The sequence below is a fragment of the Neopsephotus bourkii genome, unplaced genomic scaffold (genome assembly GCF_033783945.1).
Source record: "Neopsephotus bourkii isolate Nb327-2 ecotype Australia unplaced genomic scaffold, CSIRO-AGI_Nbou_v1 NB_887, whole genome shotgun sequence".
Lineage (NCBI taxonomy): Eukaryota > Metazoa > Chordata > Aves > Psittaciformes > Psittacidae > Neopsephotus > Neopsephotus bourkii.
The window spans coordinates 2,266,110-2,286,216 of record NW_026901381.1 but is presented as its reverse complement, the minus strand read 5'-3'; the positions used below and the strand labels follow the sequence as shown (position 1 = coordinate 2,286,216).

Genomic DNA, 20,107 nt, shown 5'->3' with positions numbered 1-20,107 from the left:
ATTGCGCTCTAATTCTAGGATGAAAACAGAAAGCAGATGGATCCAGACAAACAAGGCGCACAGACAGGACAACACTGCTCAACACAGCAGGCCATTTCCCAGCAGGATCTTATCTGGCTCCCAGAGGGAAGGGTGCTATAACTACTGCTACCATGGAATGGAAAAATGGGTTTGTGATAGCTCTAATGAGAGGTTACTCACAATTGCTCTCCTCTTCTTCTGGTTGCTTGGCTCCTCTCCCTCCCTTGTCCAAGGCTCCCACCTACGTGCCCTGCCACAGGCCAACTACACAAATATTCCCTTCTCCTGGCTTCCTAGCTACCCCCCAGTCATACCTCTCAACATCTAGATTACACTGCCTTGTTGTACGGTTCTGCCCTGGCCAGACACACCAGCTCCCCAGCACTCTGTCACTGACATTAGCTGGATTCAGCAGGACAGGTCTTTCTGCTTCTCATTCTCCTCCTATACACCATGTTTACAAGCATTGTGTGACCTGCCAGGCACTTCCAGCCATCAGAAGAGTGGCGTTGGACCCACCAGGACTCCCTGGTCTACCCCTGGTTGTGGGGGTCCTTTCATTTGGTTTGTTCCTAGGAGGGGGAAGTCTGGCTGGTAAGTGAAGAACGAACCTAGGGATGTACCCACTCAAGCAGAGGCAAGAATCTGTGTGTACCTCCAACCACACGTTCCCATCCTCACCCTGTGTTAACATGGTCAGGATATTTTCCTAGCAGTGATGCTTGCCCAAGGCATATCCTTTGCTTTACTAAAATCACCCTGTAGCTGGGAGAGACACCCAGAAACTCAGATGGTGTGGTCAGTAAACGGCAGCACTGTTTGGCCATTGCCTTGTACACAACCTTATCTCTCTAAGGTCACTGCCTGAGTAACTAACCAGTGACCTTACCCAGGGGCACTCCCTGGGAATGGACAAGGCTCAATACCTGCTACAGCAAAGGCAAGGACATCTCAGGCTGGTGTCAGCAGCCAAGGGAAAAGCCAGCGCTTGCCTCTGGGAGGAGGTTTCACAGATACTCTACCTGCTAGAGATCTCATACTCTTGAGCATCTACGGCACAGGGAATTCCTGCAACAGTGACAGTTTCTGCAATGTCTTGATGTTTCTGCCCGAGGTTTGAGCCAGTGATGGTGATTCTAGTGCCACCTTCCACTGGTCCAGACAGGGGGTACACCTGCAAAGACAGCCGCGCATGTGTCAATGTCACAGTATCTCAGAGCTCTACACTCTGGCAACTGATCTACAGCACAGGGCCCTTCAACTGCCCCATTACAAACTTTGCCTGGTCGGGTCACCGCTATGGATTCCTTTAACTGGCTTGGACTAGTACCAGGTTGCACCCTCATGACGAGAAAGGCCATTAAGAACACACAGTTGGAGCCTTCTTTCCCATACTTCACTGTTACCAAAAGTCCCCCCCCACAAGTGATAATCCACTATAGACTTCAAAGGACTGCTCTGCTTTGCCTTCTCATCAACATGCTGACCACTCCACAGGGCATTTCTGCTGAGGAGCGGGAACGCACAAGCCAATACATGTTACTGGTGTTGAAGCAGCAAGCACCATTCCCCCCTCAGCATCAGTACGACAATGAATTGCATGCTGCACAAAACGTCAAAGCTCTGCCCCTGAGCGGCATCCAAGATAAACTAAGACAAGATGCAGCACATGGATGTTGTGTGCCACTGGAGGGAGGACAAGCTGACAGCAAAAGGGACACATGGCTACAGACACTTGTCATGTGGCAGTTAGCAAGAAACATTTAAAATAAACACACAAAAATAACTCATTCCAGTAACCTGTCATGCCTTTGCCATCCTTGCTGTGCTGTTATTATTAGGTTTTGTCCTCCTTTGCCCCAGGCTCAGTTGGGCCAATCTGTTTCAGGATCTGGCCCAGGACAGTTGGAGGATCTGTGGACCCTTTCCCAGCTCCTGAATGATTCTGCTCCTTCTGGTGTGCCAGCTTCATGTGAGATACAAATGCATCTTTCCCCACTGTTCCCTATCAGCAAACAGAAAGCCCAGCACAAGTGTCTAGCATCCTCAACACGGAGGGGTCACGATAGAATAGGACTAACTTGCTCTTCAGATAGGAAATGTATTACTGAGCTGCACTGTTCATGCTCCAAGGTCACAGCCCTTTGACTTTAACTGGAGAATGCAGTCCTGGGTGCAGTACACTAGCGAGCAAGTTACTCACAGAGTGAATGAGAGGTGCTGGACACAGGTCTTCTATATCTTCCTTGCAGGAGCCCCTGAAGATACAGCTGGGGTTGTCACCTCCGCACCACACACAGTTGTACTTGGAGTCAGCAGTTTGGCAGCGGCTACAGTCAGTGTGTCCCACAGAGCAGTTGTAAAAAGTCACTGCAAAGAAGAATTCAGAGGTATCTGCAAGCATCCCTTGGGGAATAATCCAGCAACCTGGCATCTTGCACAGAACCCTCTGCTCCTCCCTCCCCTGGGACAAGCAACAGGAATGAGGCCGAATGTATTCCTTGTGACAGGACTATTAGAGACGCAAAAGGCCTCATCTGAGGATGTTTCAGTTCTTTTCCACCCCATCTGCAGTGTTTTTGCTGGGGAAGTGTTGGGCTCCTACCATGGAGATCTGCAGCACTGTCCACTCGAAGGTGTCGCTGCCTCTGCACAAACACCACAGCGTTGAATTCGAGTTGAGGCGCTGCGTAACTGTACTGCAAAGACAAAGACCATCAAGACAAATGACTTGAGAGGCACAAACAACCAGTTAAATAGGCAAAAAGCATCAGCAGCCATCCTGTGCAGTGCACCAGCACACAGAGCCTAGACAGAGCTTCCTGCAAATGCTCTAGAAAGAGTGGCAGGCATTAGTTAACTAGGATGAACACCGGAAACAGATCTGTGCTCACAATACTTGACCAGCTCCCTATCTGCATTCCTTGTGGCTAATTCCTATCTCCAAGCCACCTGCTCAGAAAAATGCTCAATCCAGCACATCTTCAGTAGTGCTGAAGATGTAGGATTACAACTGGTCCACAGGGCTCATGGGCACAAGAGCCTGTGTTGTCCCTCTCCCTTAACCATATGTGTTTGTGAACCAAAGATAGCACCTCTGCTTGCAAACCCTGCCCTAAGTAAAGTCCACACACCACCCAAAAATGTACATGGCTGTTGTAATTTTGCTGTTAATCCTACCATCCACAGCCTACCTTCCACCACTGAGAACAAACCTGGTACTAACAGCATGTTTCTTTTCACTGAAGAGCCACCATCACAGAAGTCGTCACGATCCAGAGAACCATGAACAACAGTGCCTCAAGCTAAAGCTGAAGTGGCACAGTCCTGGCAGGTTGTGACGAGTGACAGCTCAGAGATGGCATCATCCCATACTACAGTCAATGCAGGTTATGTGGCTCAGGCTGTGCAATCTTTCTGCCAGTTGCAGATACCAGCACTGCCAGGCAGCAGCAGCACAGAGGATGGCCCCATCGTGCTAAACATTCCACAGATACCTTTGCAAAGAGCTTCCCTTCCAACCTGCTGTTTTGCTGAGTGAAACCAGCACCAGTGTGAGCTCTGAAATGCCATGTTAACCCAAGCACTCACCTGGTTCATCTGGCAGGTGATGTAACAGAGGGATTTGTTTGTTTCTTCTCCTTCCACATAAGCATCCATCACCACTGTCCTCCCCTCCAAATTCAGGACACACTCATAGTCCCACTGCTGGTCCTGCAGAGGAGACAGACATGGCACCAGTTCTCACTACACAGAGCTTCCTACTACACGACAGCGTTCTCCTCCTTCTCCAACTCAGAACCTTTTAAAAAGCCACTTTGCAAGCAGCGTGCTCCTCTCATTCTCTTCATTATACCAACTCTGTGCTACATTCAAGGCTCTCTGTGCTGTCACTGCCTCCATGAATGAAAGACAAACCCATACAAAACACAAGGGAACACGTGTTTGAAAACTGGTTTTGCTTTAATTCCTCAGCACAGGAAGAGGAATTAAAGCAAAACCAGTGGGACTCTGAAGTTAAGCCTGTATCTGTGAAACACTAGCTTGGAAATGAGGACTGGAGTACACAGACTAGGCCACTGCACCTCAAAATCTCTAAGTGCATTTTCCTTCTTTCTCTCCTGTACACGTTCCACTGAATTGCTTAGACACTCCCTGTAAAACAGATGGATACGCATCTGCAACCAGCTCTGTACTGAGCAGTGCAGTATATCAGGTTTAACATAAAGTAATGATCAGTCCGTGGGCTGCATGTTCTGAGGCAGTTGTTTGTAAAAAGTTACTAAATCAGGCTTCTGTCTTGAGAAGCAAAGATGATTTTTATCAGAGGCACACCCAAGAAACATAGCTTTCAAGGGTGGTTTTCCCTACTGCAGAAGTTTCAGGTATGACAGGAATAGCCACATTAACATGAACGTGCCAGGGGAGGAAAGGGAACAGATGACTTATCTTTAGCTTATGGAGACCCAATGAGGAAAGATTCATCAGGAAGTTATTCCAAGAACTACAGCACAGGTGCAACTGAATTCAAAGGCATGCAGATCTTCTGCAGCAGGTTGGTGCACATCTGAACTCTCCCTTTCTCTGGGGGACCTCCAACTCACCAATAAATCCAGCTAGGAAATGTTTTATTCACAGAATTAGGTCATTCCCCCTAAGGTGTTTCTGCAAACAGGAGAAACCTAGGCAGAGCTACAGCTGCATCTTACATGTATTTTTAGCAGTGCAACGAACACGGTGCCCAGAGTGCTCTGCATTAACACAGTTTCTCGATGTTGATGGTGGTGAGCTACCTGATAGAGGTGGAAGTTCTTTCCCAGCAGCGTTATCTTCCTTGCCACGTTGACTGGAAAGAGTGAAGATCCCTGGATTCGCTGCACACAGGGACATGCATCTGGACCCCAGCTAAGCTCCTCATCCTGAAAACAAACACAAGGCTTCAGAGAAAGAGACCTCCACGGCTCTCATACAGGGAATCAAAGCCTGACATGCCAACAGAGAAACAGCCTGCTTGAACAAAGACATGGCTGTGCTTTACCATGAAGTTCTATGCAAGCAATACAAGAGCACAAAGAGGTGAAGAGCAGAAAGCTGCGAACACTCTGGACATCACAGCAGCTGCCACCTTCAGGCCAGCAGCACTTCTGCAAGACCGAGGAACCTCACACACGCTTTTCTTCCTCAGGCTGCTGTTTCTCCTCACATTACAGCTTCTCACTCTCGGAGGGCACAACCCCTCGGCTTCTACACTCTCAGAGGGCACAACCCCTCCTGTGTGCTGAAATACTAGACCTTCAATGGGTATGAACATTTCAAAGTGTTAGACTGGGAATCCCAAAGCCCAGCAACTCACCTCCTCCCAAAACTCAGGAGCATCATACTGGTAGTTGAGGTCAGGGTGAAGGATCCTGGGGAAGTCAGGGACATCCCTCTCTGAAGAATCCCCATCACCCGACAGAAGGGTAGAAGCAGAGAAGGAAGATGTGTCATTCTCAGCCTGCAGCAAATCCATCCAGTCCTCTGTGTCCTGCAGCTCCATGCCCTCCTCCAGCAGCCACTCTGGGGGAGCTGATGGTGGGAGCTCTGAAGCAGGTAGTTCAGTTCCCAGCAATCCAGGAGAGTCCTCAGAGGCAGCAGGACCCCCTGGCACCTGGCTGGGAGTTTGGAGAGATGGGATGGCAGATGTCAGTGCCTCCGTGGTAGGAAAAGAACTCGGAGGCCACTTCAAGCTGGTGACATGAGGAGAAGGTGTTACTGCTGCTGAAAAGGTGTGCGGAGGGCTACCCACTAGCGTGGTGGGTGGGTTGGTGTGCTGCGGCCCCTGGGCAGTGGCTGGCCCTTCAGTGGGCAAGGCTGCAATATCCATGTTTTTGGATGGGCTGGTGAGGACAGATGCAGAAGGAGAAGCTGTCTCTGGCTCAGTGACTGCAGGTTTGTCTGCTGGTGGTGGCAGGGGGGATTCTGTGCTGGCCTGGAGAGAGGCTGCTTCAGTGGAGAGAGTCAAGTATGTATAGCTGAGGGTTTCTGTAGGCTCAGATGTCACGTCCAAGGCTGCAGAGAACGTGATGCGGTTGGGCTCTGAGGAGGGCACAGTGCTGGGTACCACTTGCATGATGGGGGGAGTGATGGGTTTTGTGGCCGTGGTTGGGGCTGTGGTAGAGGACTTGGTGAGGGGAGCTGCTGAAGAAGGAAACACACCTGAGGCTGGGATCTGGGCCTAGAGAAAAATAGCATCATGGGGTGAGAAGAGAGAAAGAATATAAACAGCATAGAACCCAAGCAGGAAAACACTCCATACTACTTCCTGTAGCAGCGCTCACAAGAGGCTGCTTCACCCTCTGGATTTAAGTGAGAGCTACATCTCATGCCACCTTGTCTTGGGATAAGACTGGGGAATGCTCAAAGTGCAGAAGATCCAGCAACATTCCCTCTTCCCACTGATTACTGCACTCACCTCCACTCAGAGGGAGGTCTGCCTGCCTTCACCCCCCACTGAACTGCAAGACTACTTGTGGCAGCCACAAACTGGGCACCCGTTTCACTTTCCCCCTTGCAGCCTCTCTGGCAGCTTGTTCTTGTCCCTTGCTTTGAAAACAGAGGCTGGATAACCCTGCTTCATTCAATGGCAATTCCTCAGAAACCTAGCAAGGCCTTTTAACATGAGGCACACAGAGCCTCCAGCAGCTCACCTGCTTGCTTCATGTGACTGAGAGCTGTTATTTTACCTGAGATCTGATTCACTGCATCTCACTGAGGCTGTTCTAGCACACAGGACTAGGACTGAGTACGAAACGCACCCTTTCATTGTAGATAATGATTCCTTCCTCACAGGCTGCTTTGTGGGTACAGAGGTGCTGCTGGATGCACCAGTTACATCCCCAGAGACTGCTCACACACTTCTTGCACCTGGAATAATGATGGAGAAGCAGCTGCTGAGATGACCCAGGCAGGGAGAGCCACCCTCCCGAGAGCTACAGAGAAGAAAAAGCATGTGCTCACGGTGCCGACTTCCACAGCAGGGCCACTGCAGCACAGTCATAGAAAGAGAAGTCCACAGAAGCAATGAAGATGTCATGGAAACGCACTACGAGCTTTATGGTGACATGATCTGAAAATGAAAACAAGAGTTTCTTAGAAATGGAGCCACTCTAAGCCTGCCATACTGTTAAGAGACTCAGCATGCTCCAGGAGACTGTCAAACACGGAGACAGATTCCTCTAGCATCTCAATCACTGGATTATCCTACGGACACTAAAATCAGGTTGGACAGGTTTGCCAGGAGTAGTTTATGACAGCTCTTGCCAACCCATGGCAAGGAAGGCTAGTCAGAAGGCTAGTCTCCCATCTTCATCTGCTATAATTCCACTGTCATCTCTGTATTAGAGGAAGATGTAACATTCCATGCTCAAAGCTGATTGATTGTCTTCCTTTTTCATCCAAAGGAAAAACAAACCCTTAGAACTGACATAGCCCTTTATCTTCAGGGCTTTGTTCTATGCCCAGACTAAGAAGTCAGTCAGAGAAGAGGGTTAAGACTTGTAATCTCGTTTGCAATGACTGAAAGCTTATCTGCTTTAAATCCAGGTCTCATGTCAACTAGAAGCCTCAGGATAGCCCAGTTCTTCAGGAAGAGACTATCACTGTCTTCTGATAGACCAAAATGCTGCAGAGATGGTCAAAACTTAACTGCAGCTGATAGCATGAGCTGAAGGAGGAATTTTGCATATGGCAGTACTAAACCAGCTGATTAATCCTGTTCCAGACTAATGTCCTCAGAGTTGGGTATTGGTTTCCCAAATAATGGGACCACATTGCATGCTCTGCTCAACTCCAGGAGCTGCCATTTCTCAGGACATTTTGCTGGAAGTGTAAGTAACTAGAAGCTTGTCCATCATTCCTCTCACAGAATTCAGGTCTCCTCATGCAAGCAACCCCTAATCACCACAAAACAACCAACATGTGTGGTGAAGGATCAGTCAGGGCTAAGCTGGGCTCCTGACAGGATGGCAAGTGAAGCTGCATGCCAGTAAATCAGCTGATGATGAGGTGTGCATGGAAACCCATGGTTAGGAGAAAATCAGGGTATTATATACGCAGCTGGAGCAGGAGTCACTGCAGTACTGCCAGCTCCCATCACTGTCACAGGGCTGATTGCATTTGGCAGTGATGGCAGGGCTAACACCTCCCAGGATTGTGGGGTTATGACACCATGTTTATAAATATTCCTTTCTCCAAAAAGGCCATTGTTTCCCATGATGTCAATAATGCAGTTCAGTGGTACAGAGCATGAGGGTGAGCACTTGCAAATTGACAGCAAGAGTTTCTGCTATCAACCTGAAGCTCAACAGCTTAAAGTGACAGATGAGCTGGTATGCAACCTTTAAAACAAAGCTGAAAGAAAGACAAATGTTTTAGTGAGCTGGGAGAAGTATTATAAGTAGGAATAGGAAAGTGACACTATTTAATGCCCTGATGAAACCTCATTTAGAAAACAGTGTTTGATTCTGGTTACCAGCTTCTAATTCATCTTAGCAGAGCACAGAAGCCATGCAGAAAGGGCTAGCAGTACAGTGATGGAGAGAGGAAGTCTGAGTAACAAAAGAACACGAAGTTAACACAGCAAAACTCCGTGCTTAGAATGCCTGGTCATAGTTCACTGAGTGGGATTGGAGCTGTGGAAGCAAAAGGACAACACAAATAGATCAAAGGGACACAAACCATTCATGAGCAAATTCAGGCTGGAAAACAAAAGCGAGTTGTTAAGTCTTGGAGATGCAATGTGAAAGTGGCTCAGGTAAAGCATCTCTGGAGTCTTGGAATGAGAGCAAGACTGACTTACAAGGGAGCCAGTAAGAATATCTGAAGCCTGGAATAATGAGAACTAGACTGTGGCTTTACTGATTTTTCACAACTGTGCTTAAATCCAGGCCCACATGTGCAGAACTAAACAGGGAAACCAATCCTGCCCACTCTGCCTTTAGTGGCAGTGCATGAAGCCCTTTCCCCCTCTGCTTGACCACCCTGAATGGAGACCATTGAAAAATGAAGGTGTTTGAGACTGAATCAGTGTGATAGCTGGGTTCTGCTGTCATGTTATGTTATGTTATGTCCATGGAGATTGCTTCAGACTTATTAGCCAGCTGCATGCTTCCATGGAAAATCTGTTTAGCCACTTTGGTGAATTGTGTGGAATGCTTTCCAACCGGCACCTGCCTTTTACTTCAGATGAATGAGCTCTTTGAATAGAGCAGCTCTCACACACAGGCTGAGTAAAATCCAATGCAAAGACTATAAACTAAGAACTTCCCATGTTCTTTAGAGTGGCCAATTAGCTATGATCAGCCAATTACTGTTTGCAGTAATAGAAAGCTGGCTCTGTATTTTCTGACTTTGTGCAGCACGGCAGATTCATTTCTAACTTAAAGGACTGTAGATCCCTCCTTCCCTTACATGTACATCCTTCTCCCACTACTACAGCGATTTGGAGGATGTTTGCATTTGGTTTGAGTACTTAAGAGAGTTCTCTCTCCAGATTTATGACAAAGCTGCCAAACCAGCCACCACTCTAGACTGCATTTCAGCTCATGTTCAGATTTGCACACAACCCTTCGAGCAGGATCTCCTTTCCAACTACCAGAATTTGGCATTGGAATTTGGCAACAGCCCAAAATAGCACAGGATGTGTGACACACAAGTAGAAAGCAAACAGATATTATGAAGAATGAAATGAACACCTGCTGACACACCACATATATTCGTGGCTGTTAATCCTGGCAATCTGACAGACCTACAACGTACTTTCTCCCAGCAATGGTATCACAGCTATCATGCTCCATTTAAAGCATTTCACTGACCTGCTCCTGTTGGCAAAGCTGGTGCTTGGCTGGGATCTGGAGAAGGACACATGATTCCTGACTCTGTCAGCACTGCTGGGCTTTCATAATCTTCAAAGTAACATGAGTAAAATTCTTCCTCACGCAGGGAAGGTAAGTCCGAGATAGCCAGGAATATCTACCAATTCAATAGTATCCAGTGAGTAATTTGCCTTCTAATTCATTCCTCTTTGTTTAATCTAATTTTCTTGTTCTATTTTTTCAAAGTAAGAGACCCCTTGAAGTACTTATCTACATGTACATCTATACTCCTATAAAGCCTCCTAGGACTGACTGTTCCAAATCATTGTTTCTTGCCATTCCCAAACTAAACTTGGCATCCACCAAGCAATTGGCAACTTCCCCCTTTGCCCAAGTCTGTAGAAAAACCAGGTTCTTGCCACCTCCTGACACAATATCAGGCTTCAGAACAGTGCAGCACCTTCTTAGCTTTCCTGCCAGCTCCCAGATGCTGAAATTTTGGGTAACTCCTTTTAGCTCTTCCTGACAGCAAGTGTCAGAAACACTGCGAGACCACAGCACCTTAGAGACACTAATCCAAGGAGGGACCTCACCCAAGCAGCCATCAAATACTCCAGAATACCCAGGAACTCTGGGAAGGCAAGGACATTTAGTTTCCTAGAGAAAAAAACAATGAAACCATCTCCTGGTACAGCCAAGCTGTTAAGTCCCTTATGTGAAGCAGACATGGTTGAAGGCTCTGATTCAGTACCCCACTGAAAGCAACAGGAAAACTTGTGACTCCTCAGTTTGTAGGGGGCTCTCTACATGTTTGAACGTCAGAGGATCAACACCACTCACATTTCTCTTTTCCTCTCTGCTGATATTGGCTGGAGTTAGTGACTGGACAGACAGACACTGCTGTGTAGAGTTAAAGCTCCAGAGCCACTGCTCACTCAACCTGGACCGCAAGCACTCAGAGCGACGGGTGCACCTGCAGGGAAATAGCAAGAAGCTCTATGAGAGATCTAATGGGACACGCTCAGCTTCCAAGCTGACACTGGCCATCTTGTACATCCCATGGTCTTCTCTAGTTCTCACTACTCTAGAGTCATGCTAGAGTCTAGTCTAGTCACTTGCTAGAGTCTTGGGGGAGCTGCTATAAAAGACACAGAAATCAGCCTCTCACACTTTCAATAACAGGATGAACTGTTGCCAAAATATATTGGCAATATATATATTCCTATTAAATCCATATATTCCTATGGCATTCTACAGGTGGACAGAGCCAGCAAGAAGAGAGGCACACTGGAACAAACCATATCTCATTAAGCAACATCAGTAGGGCAGCAAGAAGTGGAAGAGTGCTAAATGAGAGTGACACAAGAAGAGATAAGACAGTTTCTCTACATTAGAAACGAGACAGTTTGAGCTGCAGTCAGACTAAAACCAGGCTGAAATCCACTGGAAAGGAGCATGGTGAATGGTGACTCAAAAAAAGCAAAGGAAAGATACCCTTGTGTGCAACTGCCGGTGGTGTTTTAGGGAGGCAGACAGAGCAATGGTAAGTTAGAGAGGACATCCCATAAAGGAGCTAAAAATAAACTAAATCCGGGCACACAGGAGAGTAAGTAGAGACAATCCCTATGCAGTATCTCTCCCCAGAACCCTTGCAGGTCAACAGGGAGCTATCTTACCGTCCCTGAAGGACACACCAGCCACAGTATGGATCTTTCAGAGCCAGACAGGATTCACAGTCCGAGTATAGGGAACATTCCAGTATGGGAACCTTTACCACCTGCCAGAAAAAGCAATCAGTGAAAACACAGCACACACAGCACGGGCACCAGGTCTATGGCTTCTTCTACCTAACTAGCAAGTCCCATCATCTCCATGCTCACTGAAACAACTTCTTAATCCCCAATATTGGGTAAAACCAAAGGAAACAGGAACAAGCTCACAGAGCCTACCTGAATGGCCACTTCACATATTGGTGAATGACACGTAAACACCAGGCTGCCCAGAGGCACTGATGGGCAATGTGTATTCTATGAATGGGTTATCCTTGACACTTTTTGAAAGAAGGAGACTTTATTTAGTGCAAAATCTGTATTTTAACAAAACAGGTTAAAGAACAGACTGAACACCATTCACTCTTTTGCTTTTCTGGACTCTGTCATGGGACATCATCTCTCTGACATGGGGGTGACAGAAATTGGAGACAGCAGCTCTGGCTAAGGGCTCTGACTGTACCTGCACTATTGCTCAGCTCTATGTGGCAGAACTATCATTTTGACTGAAAGTAGAGCAAGCAGCTTTGATCAGTGTGGAACAAAACTCTTCTGGTATGTGGGGGTAACTTACTTGCAAAACACTTCTGCTTTAAACTTACTAGCCTTGATGATTTCAGCCTCTTGCCCTCCTCCCTTTAATCCGCTTCTACACTCCAGCTACTACCCTGTCAGTTACTTCAAAATGCCAACTTCTAATCCCCAACCTATTACTTTTGCTGCATACAAGATGTAATTTATGCTTTTTAATTGACAGAACAATTACTGGAAAGGATATATTTCAGATTTCCCTCATCATCTTCCACTCACAGACTTCAGCTCTTCCTTTGAAGCGTTAGAGAAGTTCTGAGTATCTCAAAGTGCTTGGGGTGGGGGTGAAAGGAAGCAGTGGTTTTCCAGCATGCTCTCATTTTATGTTTGTTCTTTCCTTCAGAGTAACTCAAGGGCTATTTCCTTTACTAGAAGGATCCTTTTCTTTCCAGCTTAAGGAGCTGATATGAGTGGTGCTGTACAAATCCTCTCAAATAAAGGATTTCCTACTCAGCAGACACCAATATTCCAAGAGTCAGAGGCATCAGAATGACTCTTTTACATCTGCCACTGGCACAAACAGAATTACAGAAGGCAGGAGAAGAGGGAAAGGTGCCTCACATGGCTCCTTGTACAGCATGATTTCATCTACAAGACTTATTACAGGCCCAGCCAAAGCACACCTCTGCTGAGGATACTTCCCCCACATTTCTGCTTTCGTAGGTTACCTGCCTACAGATGAACAGCTTAATCTTTTCATTGATTAAAACCAGTAGAAGTGGCACAGTTTTAATTACACAAAGCCTCCTTTTTGTCTTTTGAATCTTTTGTAAACCCAACACAGGTCACATTACTTGTGAACCCCAAAACAGTCTGCGGCTGAGACTAGCAAGACTCCTCCATGCTTCCTCCAGCTTTTCAGAAGGCCAGTCCCCATACCTGTAAGCCAGACTGGAAGGAAGCTGCTGCCCAGCACAGCATTAGCTGTACACACTGCTTCTCTTCCTCCCCAGCTCCCATCAATAACATGTCTGGACCACAAATGGTTTCAACTCATCTGTAAAAGGGATTTTATTGCTCTTACCATTGACTGGGTCATGACAAAGAGGTGCTCCTGCAACTGGTCAAACAGCAGGTCTCCACTCACCATGCTATTTAACTGGATAGTTAAAGAGGCGTATATGTGTGCATCTCCCATTGCTCCTAAGTACACCTGCAAGAGAGTCACAGCTGTACACAGGCAAAGTGTCACAGCAGGAGTTGGGGACACCTGTCCTATATCAGGAACAAGCTGGAACCACTGCTGTGTGTGAGTTCAACCTCCACCAAAATCTCAATGCAGTGACTTCAGCCATGGGAAGCAAGCGCCTAGCAACACCTGCAGAAGGATGCACCAGCCCTGATGCTGGCTCAGTGCAGATGTAAGCAAAGGTACCACGAGCACTGTTTGGGGCATTCACATTCCCAACAGTGAGTACAGTGTGAGACAAGACCATCTGATAGTAATGATAGAATGATAGTTCCTTTGGTAGGAACCTGACTTCCCAAGGGACAAAAGAAATTGCCTTTTTTCCCCTTCCACCTGAGCATCCCTGATCAGTTTTATCCTTTCGGCTTCCTCTTGCATTTAGGTCATACCTTGTGCAGCCTCCCTTTGCTGTCTCCCAGGAAAGCAATGGTGTGTCCATCTTCCACATTCACTGCCACTGCTGTCAGACGAGCGTCTGTTTTCTCCAGGAGTGGGGCTGCCTCCAAAGGTATCCGACTGGCCATAGGGCTGGGAGTGTGGTCAGAGCCACAGGGGTATGCATACAGGGTATCCTTTTTTGGGGAACGTAAAGAATAGGGACATCAGTACAAAAAATGGATACAAGGAACATAAGTAGCTTTAACACTTCCATCATCCCTTTCCACTCAAATTCCTTCAACAGATGCCCCAGAAGTGAATTCAGCTTTGAACCCTTCTAAGCATTTTAGCTGAGACTAACATACCAGCTTTTAATAGTTAGTTTAGGTATGTTTGGCTGTTTGTACCCTCATAGAATCCTGAAGACATTTCAGCAGGTCCATACAGCATCAGTAACGAAATGCACTGAAACTCTACTAAACTCTTAATCTCCAAACCCCATTAGTGGCTGTACACTGCCATTATGCAGCTTTGGGGAAGATTCACTGTATTTTTCAAGAACAAAAAGAGGTGAATCCCTGCTTCCAGGGCAAAACCACCTGGTCACAGCATCACCTCCAATAATTAACGTGGTTTTGTTGTAACACGCACAAATTCTAAGCTGAAGTAGAATCCCAAAGCATTAGAATGTACGTAAACACAGGGTGGAGCACAGCCTGCTCCAAAGAGCTTAAGAACTGCACTGAGAAGTCACAGAGCTCATAGAACCAGAGACCCACAAGAAGTCAAAACGAGTCATCTCTGCACACTGCTTCAGTTCTGGGCTTGTGAGCTCTCTGTGCAAAACCAGTCATCCTTCTGTTCCAGCTAATCCCCTCCCAGTCCCACAATCCTTCACTTACTGAATTCTAGAGAGAAAATGAAAGCTGCCAACCATTTGTATGTGTAGAAAGAAGATACTCCATTACGATTCATCTTTTTCCTAAGCAATAAACTCAGTCTTGTCTAGGATAGCTCCTCTGCTGCTTTGTATCCTTCTTGACACCTTGTTCTGTGTCCACTTTTACGGTACCCTTTCAGACACTGAATGCAGGATTGTTCACCCAGCAATTTCTATTAACCCCACCATCTATTCATCAATCAGTGGATTGGTTTCAAACAACGTGGCATGTATAGATTAATGATTTTCATCATGTAATCCCTTGGGGATAACATTTCACTCCCCTCCCTAGCCCCTTACTAATCACTCTTACAAACCTATGTGTGGAGCAGAGGCATTAACCACGCAGTCTACACCGGCTCCATCTCTCTCCTGCCTTGGGCAACATGGTTGAATTCAGACTCCACATGAGCAGGAATTAGATTCCTCATGAGCAGGGTTATGTATTGTTTCTGTCTGATGTCCGTGGCTTTGCATTTGGCAGCACTGAGCCTCACGGTACCATCTGGCACCTGGCAATAGAGCTGACTGACCCCAATGGAGGTCAGGGATAATGGCACAATGTGGCATTCCTGGGGCATCTACTCATCACCTCTTGTCAACCCCTTGGAAAAACTCACCCTTTCCCATCCTCTCCTCCCATTTCTCTGGGTTGTTGTTTTTTTGTTGGGTTTGCTTGTTTTAACACTTGATTGCTTCCTGGAGAAGCTTAAATATGATCAGGAGCTTCTGACAAAGTCTATGGTAATCCCACAGTAAAATATATTTAACCAGCATCTCCAATGCATTGATACCTTATCAGGGAAGCAAGACTTGACCCAGTGATGACACATAAGAAATCACACCAAGATGTTTTTTTACTGAAAACAATTAAAAGAGCTTCTATGTAAATTGATACAAGCATTTTATACAGCTAGCATGGTCCGATGAGGACAGGTTAAGAGCTGGGCTTGGTGAGCCTATACAAGAGGAGGCTCTAGGGAGACCTTAGAGCAGCTTCCAGTGCCTGAAAGGGCTGACAGAAAAGAGAGATTCTTTGGACAAGGGCCTGCAGGGACAGGACAAGGGGAATGGCTTTAACCTGCCAGAGGGGATCATTCAGTGTCCTGCTGTGATGCACCAAGCTTGGATGAAGCTGTACCTGTGAATCCTGGTGAGTGCTTCCTACACTGCACAGGTAGGAAGCAGCAATAAGACAAGTCTGTATCTATGCGTGAAGGGGACCGAAAGCTCGGTGCAAAAGGACAAGTTACACACCTTGAAAACTACACCCACAGAAAATATGCAGCCTTCCCAAGCCTAAAGGATCTTCCCAGGACTAAAGGATCTCCAGCAAACTGAACAAATGAACTCATGCTGAAATCCTTATAAGAACAAGCATGTTTTTTTCCAGTTGAGATTGTATTGAACTGTAAAACTCAATCTTAACTTCTTCTGATGGGCTAAAAACGGGAGGCAGCGCTAACTAGGGAAAAGGGTGCACAGGCTGGTTTGGAGGCAGAAAAATGTGAAGTTCATTAGCATTGTCCTTACACAGAACACAGGCTGCCACCACTGAAACAGAGTTAAAACTGTTCCTGCATAAACTGTTCATTGAGAGCTGCTTGCACTCAGCACTGAATGGAGCCGGCTGGAGTTGGCACAGACCCTTATGTGTTGTTAGATACAATCTTAACGACAACCGCTACCATGTACTGAATGGTGAAGGATGAAGTTTGTGGGGACATTTACATATCATTGGACACACTTGTTAATAAGATGCTGTACTTTGGTCGGCCCACTAGTGCCAAACCGTGCAGCTGGGACCCTGGGATCGTGAGCCAGGAATTGCATAGCAGAGACTGGGCTTTTTCTCCCCCTCTGTGTACTCACTTCTCCACTGGATCAAACAGTGCAGGGGGACTCTACATCATTTTGAACGAAGGATTTTTCTACCACTCACACCAGGTTCGCTTTTAACTCCCTTGAGGTGCCCTAAAAATCACCTGTGACAATTCCTCCATGTGCCCCCCACAAAGGACACATAGAAACACAGTGAAAGCAGGACATCAAGCTGGGCAGCATCTTGCTTCCCAACTCTTGTGTACTCCTCCTGACCCTACATTCATCCTCCTCCAAGTCTGCTCTTCACTCTGCCCTTGTCCCACAAGTATTCTACAGTCAGCTGTAGCTCTCGAAAGGAAAACCATAATTTTAAGACTGGTTTTGGACCACACATCCAACCTCAGAGACTTCCGAAGCTCTGTGGTACCACTTTTACTCTTTGTAGCACAGGGCTGGGAAGAGGCAATTATCTGGACAGCCGGTTCTGTAAGAAGGAAGATAGAAGATAACAGGCTGTGATGCTAAGGACTAGCAACGCCCTCGGTGAAAACAGGCTGCTCGCAACCACAGAGCCTCATACCAGGCCGTGGCATTCAGCACCGCCCCAGAGCATGCTGCTGCTCTGTGTTCGTGTCACCATCCCGATACCACAGCAGCAGCCAGTGAGGCTGATACACTGCAAGGATTCAGGGTCACAGCCACTTTAGCTCACATTTTTATCCTGCAACTTCCCATCATGCCTTTGTGGTACAATATAAAGGAGGATTATCACCTCTTACAGCACTGGAGACAAAGAGCAGCCAGGTCAGGAGCAGGTTCTCCTTGGGCACAAAATTCTGCAGGACTAATGCAGTCTATAGGGAATCAGGATTTTGTTGACACTTAGTTTTGCTTATGTTCTTTTTCATTTCTGGGTTCCCCTGCAGGAAGCTGTTGTGATGTGTGCCTCACCATAGGCAACAGGCACCCAGCACACCCCTTAAATTCCCTTCCCAACACACAACTGTACATGCACATATTCCTCTCCTTCCATGCAGTACAGACCAGGAGATGAAGATACTGATAACAACCTGAACTGCAGCTTCAGTGCTCTTGCCTGGTATTTACCAAGAGACAGGCCCCAGGGTCAGATCACATCAGATGTTCTCCCCACGGCCACATCTCCACATCTCCCTCTGCAAGTAAACCCACCCACGTGGGGCAGAGAGCTGCAGCAGCAATGACAGACTGTACTTCAACAGGATGCAACAGTTCTTGCATTGCATTGCTGCAGCAGCAAAGAGCCTGAGCCCAAAGGCTTTTAACCCAAATTTCAACATCCATCTGAGGGAAACAGGCTGACTTCAGGAACACAAAACAACACAAGAACATGCTCTAGACTATTCTTTAAACTAGCAAAGGGCCAAAGCCACTTACTGCGGGCAGCTGGACACAGTTGGAGCTGACATCATATTCAATATATGCCACCTCTGTCCCTTCTTCTGACTTCCCATCTCTCATGTAGCAAACATCCCTAGTCCAGTTGGTCAGGCGATCCACTTCCTCCATGGCATAGACACAGAGTGCAGACTCCTCACTCAGCTTACCAGAAGAAGCCTGCCAGGACGAGAAGGCTGCAAAGAGCACTTCTCCCTCGGTGTCCAGCTGCCCATGGGCCAAGTCTTTTCCCGGCCGGGTGACATAGGCTGCTTGCAGGAGGCTGTAGGTATTGGTTTTGCTCTGGCAGAGCAGAGGTAACTCCACATATGAGTAATAGTGAGAGTCATCCAGGCAGATTCGGGAGATGTAGGTCTTGTACTCACGGGACTGAGATTTGAGGTCCCGCCGGTAGAAGAGGAAATAGACACTGGAGCGGTAAGTGAAGGATTTAATGAAGTGGTGGTTGTACTCCGAGAGCCGGCCCACAGCCAGCTTTGCTGTTTCTTCATAGGAGAAAATGGAGTGAGAGTCTATTGCTTGAACATCCCCACCATGGGCCCTGAGATTCCGGGTAGTGATGGGAGGAATCCCCCCTCCAACTCCTCGGCTTGTGTACCCTCGTCCCACAAACAGCAAGGGGACCTCATCCTTTGAGTAAGCTATGAGTCCCACAGTGGTGATGTTGGGATCATTGGCAGCAACGTACTGAGTGTCACCAGGGCTCTCTGGTCGGAAGAGGACGTGGTCAATGGACGTGAGGCTCCTCTTCTCACAGATCCCCTGGTGCACACTGCCACACACAATGAGCTCCTTCTGCACTGTGTTCACTAGCAGCAGCTTGTTGTGATTGTCGGTGTGGTGGGCCTGAGGGCACTCCAGCTTTGAGACCGGGGGGAGGCAATCTTTACTGTCCAGAACTGGTCCAGTCTGAACCATGTTCTTCATCAGCAGGTCAGACGTCAGCTGAAAGAGAAAGTTGGTGGCTCCCAAGTAAATGGCCCCGGACTCCAAGTCCATAGACAGGTGGAGGAATCTCGTAGCGTTGCGCGTGAACGTGACATACTGCAGTCCCCGTGGAATTGCTGCTCCCATGAAACAGAGAACAGGAAGGAGGAACGTTCCCAGAGGCATGGTAAACACTCTGCAAGAGAGAAAAGGCTGTTATAACTCCTCGGAAATGAGAAGTGAAGATTAACACTCCAAATCCTTCAATAGCACTCATGAGAAGAGGACAAAAAGGGCATGAAAAACCACGGAAATCAGAGAGCTGGACACAAAAGAGCCAACACAGGACATTTGCAGGAACACCAACAGAAAGAAGTCTGCAAGAGGATCAGAGACTCTACTCAATCATCTCCACACCACGATGACAGGCACAGCATCTTCAGGAGAAGCTGCAATACTGCAAGTCATGTTCTTGGGGGCTTTCTTGGGGACTGCTGGGTGGCTCTGGGGAAAGCTTCCCTTTGCAAGCCCAGGACTTGTACTAAACTTGCTGAATAAACATTCCAAAGCACAGATTCACCAACCCAGGGACATAAGCTAAGGAGAAAGGTCCCATCTGTGCTGTGACAGAGGGTGCTTCAAACACTGAAGCTGATCATTGTTCTTGTAACATCAAAAAAAGGGCCATATTTAACCAGATTCCTGCACAACTCTTTGCTATATTGGGAGTTCTCTAGGACAGGACCACATTCCATAGCAGCCAGCACACTGCATACATCATATGAATGAGCACCACCACAGTAAAACAAACGACTGTCCAAGACAAACACAACCTGCAGGACCATTGTTTAAATAAACTGTACCTAGGTTCCAATACTGAGCAAACTAATAACTCCTTTGCTCTGTATTTGATCTAGATATCATAATTAATCCCTCTCTTTAATATCATTTATGACTATCAACAGCATCTCCCTGTGCCATCTTTGCCACTGAGCATCACCCATCCAAGCAGGACATGGATGCCAGGATGAGGCCTTCGAGGTGTCAGTCGTAGCAGCTTCCAGCCACAACCTGAAGACCAGTCTGTCCCCAGCCCTGCCAAGCCAGTCCCTGTGGGCTCCTGTCTCCTTGTGTAGCTACATGGCATGCCCAGGTAAATGGGAGAGCACCTTATCCT

General features: G+C 47.3%; 1 protein-coding gene across 4 annotated transcripts in view; it reads right to left on the bottom strand.

Annotated features, from left to right (window-relative positions):
* PLXNB1 (plexin B1) overlaps nucleotides 1–20,107 on the bottom strand; it is a 52,325-nt gene that overhangs the window by 15,339 nt on the left and 16,879 nt on the right. For all 4 annotated transcript variants that reach the window (XM_061357205.1, XM_061357203.1, XM_061357206.1 and 1 more), the window contains 14 exons: nucleotides 17,983–19,126; nucleotides 13,814–13,996; nucleotides 13,260–13,388; nucleotides 11,552–11,652; nucleotides 10,716–10,848; nucleotides 9,876–10,032; nucleotides 7,021–7,129; nucleotides 6,819–6,927; nucleotides 5,375–6,238; nucleotides 4,815–4,940; nucleotides 3,613–3,735; nucleotides 2,627–2,720; nucleotides 2,225–2,391; nucleotides 1,044–1,195 (listed from right to left, as the gene is read on the bottom strand). In XM_061357205.1, coding sequence (XP_061213189.1) covers nucleotides 1,044–1,195; nucleotides 2,225–2,391; nucleotides 2,627–2,720; nucleotides 3,613–3,735; nucleotides 4,815–4,940; nucleotides 5,375–6,238; nucleotides 6,819–6,927; nucleotides 7,021–7,129; nucleotides 9,876–10,032; nucleotides 10,716–10,848; nucleotides 11,552–11,652; nucleotides 13,260–13,388; nucleotides 13,814–13,996; nucleotides 17,983–19,116 — 3,581 coding nt within the window. In that variant the 5' untranslated portion in view covers nucleotides 19,117–19,126. The remainder of the gene's footprint in view (nucleotides 1–1,043; nucleotides 1,196–2,224; nucleotides 2,392–2,626; nucleotides 2,721–3,612; nucleotides 3,736–4,814; nucleotides 4,941–5,374; nucleotides 6,239–6,818; nucleotides 6,928–7,020; nucleotides 7,130–9,875; nucleotides 10,033–10,715; nucleotides 10,849–11,551; nucleotides 11,653–13,259; nucleotides 13,389–13,813; nucleotides 13,997–17,982; nucleotides 19,127–20,107) is intronic.